The sequence below is a fragment of the Seriola lalandi genome, unplaced genomic scaffold, assembly GCF_002814215.2.
Source record: "Seriola lalandi dorsalis isolate HSWRI2012SDOR001 ecotype SW California unplaced genomic scaffold, Sedor1 jcf7180002054977, whole genome shotgun sequence".
Classification (NCBI taxonomy): Eukaryota; Metazoa; Chordata; class Actinopteri; order Carangiformes; family Carangidae; genus Seriola; species Seriola lalandi.
In genome coordinates, this window is record NW_019525527.1 from 344,663 (window position 1) to 354,607 (window position 9,945).

A 9,945-nucleotide genomic window follows, 5' to 3' on the forward strand; every position below is an offset into this window, starting at 1 on the left:
ACACACACGGGAGCTGGAGGTCAAACACCGATTATTTACTGAATATATTCAGCTTATTATTTACAACGATGTGTTTTCACATTCTTAAATGGCCCGTGGTCCCAATTTGTGTAATTGGCGTTCATCCAGGAGACCAAAGGCGACCTGTGACGTCATCTCCGTCAACCAATCGGAGGACGGAGCGCGGTGACGGGGGCGGCGCTCTCGCGGGGAAGACAGCGCAATTAAACAGAGGGGAGCGCAATTTAAATCCAAAACATCTCTGGACTCGCGCTGAGCAGGAAACACACACACACACACACACACACTCACACACACATACACACTCTCTCTCTCTGAACCTCAGCGGGTGAGTGTAGGAGAAGTGTCCGCTGCAGTGGTGTCGGTGTCCGGTCAAGTTGAAGTGGAGCAGGACGCTCATCTCTCCAAAGTGCGCACGGCGCGTCACCGGAGCGGCGGAGAGACGCAGACCGGAGCAGCGCGTCGTTCATGGTGAAATATTCCGGTGGAAACTTAAAGAGTTGATTTTTCCTCCTGACTCTCTTCCCCCTGCTGCACCAATGGAATGGTTTTGTTTATTCGGATTATCGCTCCTCTGAACTCCGGTGTCCTCACAGAGGCGGTGACTCCCGCGGCTCCACCGGGGGTCTGTAGTCTCCCCGCGGCCGCCCACAGCGCTCCTTCTCCGGTCTCCTCCTCCGAGCTCCAGCGGTCGTTCATATGAGCGCAGCGTTCAGTCCGTCCTTCATGGTGATGCAGCGGCCACTCGGAAGCACCACCGCCTTCAGCATCGACTCTCTGATCGGGGGGCCCCCGCAGCCCAGCCCGGGACACTTCGTCTACACCGGCTACCCGATGTTCATGCCGTACCGGTCGGTGGTGCTCCAGCCGCCGCCTCCGCCTCCTCCGGCCCTGCAGCAGGCTCTCCCCGCCGGCCACCACCCGCACCCGCAGATCCCCAGCCTGCAGAGCGGCTTCTGCTCCAGCCTGGCGCAGGGCCTGACGCAGGGCATGGCGCTCACCTCCACGCTCATGGCGTCGCTGCCCGGAGGATTCTCCCCGTCCCAACAGCACCAGGAGGCCGCCAGGAAGTTCGGCTCGCAGGCGCTGCACGCGGTCTTCGACAAGGCTCAGGAGCTGCGGCTGGACGCGGAGGACGGGAAGAGCTTCCTGCAGGGGAAGGAGTCCGCGGCTCTGCAGGCTTTCCACGACACGGACACGTCGGTGCAGACATCCACAGGTAGGCGGCTTCCTCATCCTCATCACCCCGGAAAAAACGCTCAAGGTCCGGGTTCAATAAGGCGCAACTGGCGGGAAAAGAACCGGAGCCACAAACTTCAGATGTCCATGTTTGTCTCTTAATATTTAATCTCGAAATATTGTCCGTGTTTGCGCTTCAAGCTGAGGACGGCTTCTTTTTAAATGTCTCCGCGGTGACTTCAAAGATTTCAATCGACAATATTCACGTTTTGTTGAGATCAATCGAAATAAATAGAAACTCAGAGAAAAGAAAGATTTGAATCTTTCACCCGTTAAAATAAAGGTGTATTTAAAGGAAAAATAAAAGGCGGTGAAACGTGTTAAAATATCTTCACTATTTCTTCACTTTTGAACAGATTCACTTTGATACAAAAGACGAGATAAAAAAAATGAAAACATTAATAATCTGCTGGTTTTCTGAAACTCCTCTTCTCCGTTTGTGTATTTAAATATTTCTTTATTCTTTGCTTCAGTTTGTCCGGATCTAAATCGCAGGTGGAGTTTTTTTTTCCGGAGGAACTTACCAAAAATAAATGATGGTCATAAATTATTCCAGGAATCTGAAGCAGAATGATGTTTTTTCGAGAAGCGCCGGAGGCCTCGTTTGAATATTCTGTAAATCATCGTTTCATCGGAGGAAACGGAAAAAAGAAATCTGCATTTCGCTTCAGACTTTTGGGAAATAAAGATTTTAAAGTTAAATCTCTGCACGTGTTAATTTTAGGTGAATTTAATCTCCAACCTTTTGTTTATTTATTGAAGAAAAATGGTCATTGAAACAAACAGCTGACAGTTTGTTGACCTGCCGCATAATAAATCATCCGTCATCAAATTACATGTTGACACTTCGCCGGCGCCTGTTTCAGCTTTTATTGCTTCATGATGTAAAACAGACGCGTTACTTTTATTATTTGTGATGGAGTCTGACAGAACCGCGGCTCCGGCGGCTCCGCTTCACGCGCGGACAAACAAACCGAGGCCGCGCGGAGACGCGCCGTGCGTAATTACGCGTGAAAAATAAAACTCCCTGCAGAGCGCGTGTTTTCCGCTCTGATCCAAACACTGATCTGATGATGGACATTGACACGGGACAGGACGTAGACCCCCCCCCCCCAACCACCAGAATTCCCCCATCCCTTTAATTCAATCCCGCAGATGTCACAGACAGCCCGGGTTTCACTTTACAAACACGTTTCCTGTCAAAATAAAACTGTTTCCGTTCAGTATCAATATGATTGAAGAACTAAAGACTTTATATTTACACTTGATTTAATTTCTTACCAGAATAATGAACTACATTCTGACACAGCTCAGATTTCAGTTTAAATCACCTTTATTTCTTTCCAATAAAAACAGAAACAGAAAGGATCATGTGACAGATCTCAGGATAAAATCTTCAGGATTTTATTGAAACAAAAATAAAATGTTGAAATATTTTTCTTTGTAATCAAACAGCTGGATGTGTGGACAGTGGTGTTAACGCGTCTCTCCGCTTCCTCCCAGTCAGAGCACTCAGTAAAGAAGACTCCAAGGAGGACGAGTGCGGCCGGAAGGACGAGAGTTTCTCCATGGACAGTGACTTGGACTACAGCTCCGATGACAACCTCACCTCCATGTGCCACAAGGAGGACGGGGACGGCGGCGGCCTGGATGACGGCCCGCACCTGCACGGCTCCTCCGGCGGCGGCTCCGGGTCCGGCGGGGGAGCGGGGAGCGGCGGCGGCGGCAAGAACCGGAGGCGGCGGACGGCGTTCACCAGCGAGCAGCTGCTGGAGCTGGAGAAGGAGTTCCACTGCAAAAAGTACCTGTCGTTAACCGAGCGCTCCCAGATCGCGCATGCGCTGAAGCTGAGCGAGGTGCAGGTGAAGATCTGGTTCCAGAACCGGCGCGCCAAGTGGAAACGGGTCAAAGCCGGGAACGTCAACAACAAGTCCGGGGAGCCGTCCCGGAACCCCAAAATAGTGGTCCCCATCCCGGTGCACGTGAGCCGCTTCGCAATAAGGAGTCAGCACCAGCAGATGGAGCAGGCCAGACCGTAGAAGAAGAAGAACCCGGACTGAGACACGAGCCGCTTCTCCAGTGACTGAATCCCGTGTTGATGCTTTTATTCTCTTCAAACAGATTCTTCAGTTTCCGGCAAATTTAACATGAAATAAATGTCGGTTCCGTTCCCGCTCTTCACTCACTCACTCACTCACTCACTCACTCACTCACTCACTCACTCACTCACTCACCTCTGTGCTTTTATTCAGTTTCATTTGTGGCAGATTTTTCAACATGAATCTGATTTTCAGAACAAACGTGGCACCGAATTAAAAAGCAGTTTATGTGACTATAATATAAAATATATGTTTCACATTGATCATCAAACTAAACAGAAAACATGATGTTCCTTCTTCAGATTCAATGTTTGAACCAAATAAAACCTCAGCTCAGACCACGAGCTGATGTTTCTCACTTCCGGTTTTGTAGGTTAATTATAACAATAACTCATCATCTTTGGTTTTAAATCAGATTTTAAGATGAACGAAACTTTGCTGAATTTCAAGTGTTTTATTGTTTTTTTTAAAGATTTAAATCAAATTAGTTTGACCACGAACAGGAAGTTAAATCGTCTCATGAATCTATAGTAAAATAAAATCAGCAAGCTGTTTGTCAAAGACAGACGTTTCTCAAATATTTTAATTTCATTTTTGAGTAAGAGTGTAATTAATGGTAAAATGTGGCGGTGAAGTTCCAGAATTTCACTCTTTCCCAACGGAGTTTGGTTCCAATTACAGAGGACGGACGTTTTTGACAGGTCACATTAACAGATCTTTAATTACATTTCTGAATCTGACAATGTGATTATGACTCAAATGTCGCAGTGACTTTAGAAAATCCCACTTTTTCTTCACGGAGTTTTCATCAGAGAAAACGGCGTTTGGATTCTAGATCCGTCTGAATTTAACCCGATTTGTTTTGTTGTTTTTTAAGGATGATTTCAGGCTTCACTCTTGTCTTGCTCTTCACAGGAAATTAAAAAAAAACAAATGTAAAGCCTCAACACGAGACTGAGTGACTCGTGAAGCGGGACTTTTCTCTGCGGGAGGATCCGCAGTGTTCACAAACATCTCATCTCTTTTTGGAGCGACACCAAAAATCTGCGCGTAAAGACACGGAGAGGTCACGCGCCGCTGAGGAGATGATGATGATGATGATGATGAAGAGACAAAGTGACATGTTGCACCTCCCACATGTAAATACACACGGGACCAAACTGAGGACATGACGTGTAGATTCACGGCGCGTCACTTTCAAACATTGTTGTTGATTTCAAACAGTTTTTACGAAGCTCGTGTCTGTTGCTACTGAAGATCTGAACCTTTGGATCAAACTGTTTCTGCTTCATTTGGTTTGTTTCTCTTCCTTTGGACAAAGTGACGCTGCTAATTTATTTATATAAAAATTGTGCAAAAGTAACTAACATTCCCTGAAGATATACAAGTGTGAATTAAAAGATGAACCGTGACCAGATGTTAACAGCTGCACAGTCTCCATTCATGCTCTGGATTTACGACCTGTCACTGAACGTCACACTCTTCTCCACCAGAAATCAGCTCACACACAAAACACTAAAATCACCATTTATATAAATGATGATAAGTTTCACGTCTATAACCGTCCAGATGTTGCTTGAAAAAATAAAAGTCCCGATTCCTTTGATTTTATTTTGAAGGCCCAATTTTTTAAGGCCTCAAATCTTCACATCAGATTTCAGAAATGAAGAAACAGTGGTTTGAAAATATTTAGCAATTTATCCTCCATTTTTCTTCATTCTTCATAAATATTAAATAACCGGTAGAAAAAAATAATTTTTCTTCACTTCTATTTAAATGTGTTTTTTACACAAAAAAGGCAGAAATAAGCAAAAGAAGAAGATTTTCCACCTTAAACATCAGAGGATATTTTAGTTTATTTACAGGATGCGTTCATGTGTCATAATTAACCTCAGACAGATGAGTTTGTTTTGGTTCAACTGGTTAAATTTGGTTTGGTTTTGTTGACAGTTATTTGTCCACTTATATTTCATACCCAGAGAAACGGATCATTTAGAGTAAACACAGCATCCTTCATCTTCCATAATGACGTCAGGTGACTCAGACAGGTAAACAAAAGTCATAAATAAAGTTTACATACCTTGGTCACAGCGCTGGGTGTTGCCTCCAGGTGCAGACAGGTGACGTGTCGTTCCCTCCGGTCATCGATCTGAAAGCTCAACTCTAGCGACCCCGGTGTCTCCCCCTGACAGTCCGTGACGTCAGCCAATCACCAACACCTGTGGGTAAACAGACGCCAGGTGAAGTGACAAACAAAACAAACTTTGTTTCATCCTCTGAGCTCAGAAACTTTCACGAGTTCTCAAATAAACGTGAAAATAAACATTAAACGCACCGGAAACACGTGGTTTGATCAGTCGGATCCAGGTTCAGTCCAATCCGGTAAAAATCCACATGACGAGACACAAATCCACCGACACCGACACCGACACCGACCCGCGGGTTTTCTTCACTTTCCTACAGAATCTGCTTCACTCGTTTCTTTTCAACGTCATTCAAGATTTTACGGTTAAAAGTTAAAAACAAAAACAAACTCCATCCTCTAGATAAACAGACGTGTCCTCTGTCTCATTCTGACACACCTGTGCGTAACGATGCACGCACGTACGGCTTGTTGCCATAGCAGCAGGTGTTAGAGTTCAGACACTGCCCCAGAATTTACGTTTAACCTCCTTTTTTGACGTTTAAAAAATATATTTTATAAAGTTTATTATTAGTCGATGGTCAGAAAATAATTCAGCAGCTTTTTGATGATTGATTAATTATTCAGATAATTAAAAAAAAAACTCAACTAGCAACTTCTCAGATGTTATAATTTTATCATAATATGATCATTTACTGCTGTTCTCTGTTAAATATTAAAGTAAACTGAATATTTCTACTTATACGTTTGGACGTTGGTGGAATAAATCAAGACACGTGAACGCCTCATCACATTAAAATAATTCACAGATTGATCAATAATGAGAAATCATTTGCCTAATCGTTGGTTGCAGCATTTCTTGGTTAAATTTCATGTACGTTTAAAACAACTTTTCGACTGAAGTGAATCATGAAAGGAAAAAAAAAAGAAGCTTATTTCCTTTAATAAACGTGGATTTCTGCTCAAAAAGCAACAGCGACGTTAATGTTTGCGTCTGTTTTCATACAGAAACTCAGGGACTGATTTAAAATTCAGATTTCACAGAAAATTGAATGGGTCTAATTTTACACGTTAAAATGTCTTAAAATCTGTTTTCCGAGTCTAATGAAAAAAACGCTACTCAGCTGCATTGTGGGAAATGAAGGATCCAGGAAATTGAGTGACACTAAAGATTAAAAATGAGGATTTCTCAGGCTTCATTTTTGACCAGAATCCGTCTCCAGCTTCAACAGTGACACTAAATTACTTCAAGAACATACAGCAAGAAAAATATCCAGGAGAAAGATAATTAATGTGTTTAAAGGTCAGTGTTGCTGTGAAACTCTGAGCCAACTGTTCAGACTGAGGTCACATCACCACCAGTCAAACGTCAGAGTTTTAGGCTTGAACATGTTCATGTTGAACGTGACTGAGTCTCATGAGGCGACTCCGACCTGCAGCCTGAACACAGGAGCGTCTCTGCGTCGCTCCCAATGAATTTTTTTGCAAATTGTAATCAACCCGGGCCGTCACGGTCGGCTGATAAATGAGACCCGGGGGATCGGCCGAGGCCGAGGCTCTTCTCTGCAGCATCCCCCCTCCCTCCTCCCCCTCCTCCCCGCCTTCCTAAATTAACAACAACCTGCCTGGGCTTCAGATGAACTCCTGCTGATTAATCCTGATGGAGCCACGGCAACCGAGGAGGCCAAACAACCCAGCGTGTGTGTCGTCTTCTTCTTCTGTGGTGGTCTGCTCTGCTGTCCGAGGGTCAAAGTGTCAAAAAGGAAACAACACACTCACAATATGAATGATGTGTTAATACAATAATCTCAATCCTGAGTTTCCACGTCAGGAAACGTAAAAACTCACCTGAGCAGGAAGAGAATAAGAGAAACATGAACACCTGGGTTTATATTAAGAAGCATTATTCTTGTCTTTATTGAAAAGAGACACACATTACAGTAGAAGACTCTGTATTAGGTAAAATTTTTCAACAACGGTACTGTACAGCCAACAAAAGTCAATAATAATAATAATTTTTAGAATAACAATGACAATGAGAACAATATGTGTCTGGATGATAAATCATAGCAATAATAAAACATGGATGGACTGGAGAGGTCGGAGGAAAATATACAAAATCGCAGGTCTGAGTGGGAGGGATCTTTCTTGCTAGGTGGGTTTATAAATAATGTGGTGGGCAGGCCTGGTGGGTGGAGCTTAGGGCTAAAGGCTACATGAGGTAACACAACCAGACAAACCAAACGTTGACCATACGGAGTCGTTTTTTTCTTCGTTTTGTTGTTTAAAGTCTATGTACAGGTGAGGCGGTGCAGACGGTGACGGGCAGCGACGTTAGCGCTGACGCAGTTTCCGTGGTTTCCAGAGCAAAGACGGTTTATTCACCACCAGGAAGCTTCAGTCGTTCTAATCTAACGCTTGTGATGTCTGAGCTAACAGCGCTAGAAAATATACCGCGCCGCGCTGTTGTCCGTTAGCTGAGATTAGCTAACAGATGCTAGCTGCAACGGGAGTTTCACAGGATGTTTTTAATCTTGAATCTGTTTTGAACTGAACAGTAGGTGCTACTGACTGAAGAAGCTAATGTAAAAACAAACTTAAAAAACAATAGCTGTAGTGGAAACAGTTCATGTACTGAAGGAGATTCAGCAAGTGTATTATCATTTCTGTTAGCTCAGCTAACGGACGCTAGCTGGGGGCGGAGCTTCACAGGAAGTTTCTAGTCTCAAAACATTTCCTCGTTTGGTTTTGTGTTTCGAAAAACAAGGAACAGGTTCAAATGACTTGAGGGAAAATAGTAAAGTTTACACCAAAGTTTAAACCATGCTAGCTGCAGTTAGCTTCAATAGCAGATGACTCAGCAGTTTCTGTGCCTTCAAACACCGTTAGCTGAGTTTAGCTGGTTGACCGCTAGCTGTGTCTGGAGCTTCACGTAACGTTTTTATTTTTAAACATTTTCCAACTTTTCATTTTTCAACTTTTCAACTTGTTTCAACTTTTGATAATGTAGAAAGTGTTAGCTTGCAAGCTGAAACTAAGCTGCCATGCTACCGGGCTAATAGCTAGCAGTGAGGGTTAGCTTTACTTCTGTGCCAGTTAGCATTTAAAAGGAGACAGCACCGAGCTTTTCATGCTCCTGTTGAGTTGAATAAATGTCATTTTACTTTGAAATCTGAACTGTTTGTTGCATGTTGAAATCCTGTGACAGATTATTTTGGTGGCTACAATAATTTAAAAGTAGATCCCATCAAACTTTCTCTGCTCCTGTGAACTTAAATAAATGTTTCTCAAATGTTTAAACTAAAGTGAGAGCACAAATGAGTTTAGAGGAAACCGCCAGAAGCTGCCACCGCTGAGAAAAATGCCAAAATAAGAGAAAAAGGAAGCTGTAGTGGAAAGAGTCGGGCTTAAGACGGACTGAATCAGATTTAGTGCATTTCTGTCATAAATAAAAGGACATCTTTGCCCTGTCTTTCTGTCCTGCTTCAGGACAGACACGGGACGAGTCAATTATAAAAACACAAAATAAAAACACAAGTTCACCCCCTGGTTTAGTATTAACGGGGATCCAACGCCAGGATCTAACGCCATCTTTGAGATGACTGGTGGGGGAAGTAATGGGGGCGTGGCACGTTTAGAAAAGGGTTGGACGAAATTAGAAACATAAAGGCGCAATGTGTAAAAAAAAAAAAAATGGCATAAGGAGGAAAGTTTTAGTGTTTTCTTTTCTTTTAAATATTTCTTACATTTCCACAAACAGAGCGTTTGTGGTTGGATGAAGTGACGACGCGACAGTGACGATGAGTTTGTGGATATTGCTTCCATACACAGTCGGGCTGAGAACCTCAACCTCTGCGGAAAAACGTCTCTGTGAAAGTCTGAGGACGAAACAGTGAAGAGGGCGAGGACGAAGAGCAGAGCTGAAATAAATCATCAGCACGTGGAGGTGACGGAGCTTCTTCCCCGACAGTCCTGATCAGAGACGCTCGGTCCGATCTACGCCGACGTCACCAGGCTGACGGAGGTGTGGAAGAGACATCAAACCTGAAATTAACTTGAATTAACAACATTCATGATTCGTTCCAAGTGGATCTTTAAACCGCTGGTTCCCAACCTGAAGACGCGTCTCTGTGGCCGTGACCTAAATTCACATTTGTCCTTGTGGTTGAAATAAAACCTGACACCCAGCTGCTGGCTGCTGGGTCACAACTTCAGGTGTGTCAGGTTCAAACTTGACTTTTACTAAGACAGTGTGAAGAACATTTCACAGGAACCGTTTAGACTGTTTTGGTCTGGACTTTCTCTCGTGGTTATTTGGTCTCAGTCGTGAGTCACATTTTAACTCGACCCTGTTAAGACTCAGTATCCACTCAGACTTATTTGAATTTGGACACGGCTTGATCTCATCTGGACTCTTGGACACGTTTCATACATCCAGGGTTT

The 9,945-nt window shown here is 43.8% G+C and overlaps 1 protein-coding gene across 1 annotated transcript; it reads left to right on the forward strand.

Annotated features, from left to right (window-relative positions):
• Window positions 1–290: 290 nt before the first annotated feature.
• gbx2 (gastrulation brain homeobox 2) lies at window positions 291–4,776 on the forward strand. The gene is made up of 2 exons (XM_023396452.2): window positions 291–1,240; window positions 2,764–4,776. The coding sequence occupies exons 1-2, from the start codon at window positions 721–723 to the stop codon at window positions 3,297–3,299; spliced, it is 1,056 nt and encodes a 351-aa protein (XP_023252220.1). The 5' UTR covers window positions 291–720; the 3' UTR covers window positions 3,300–4,776.
• The last annotated feature ends 5,169 nt before the right edge of the window (window positions 4,777–9,945 follow it).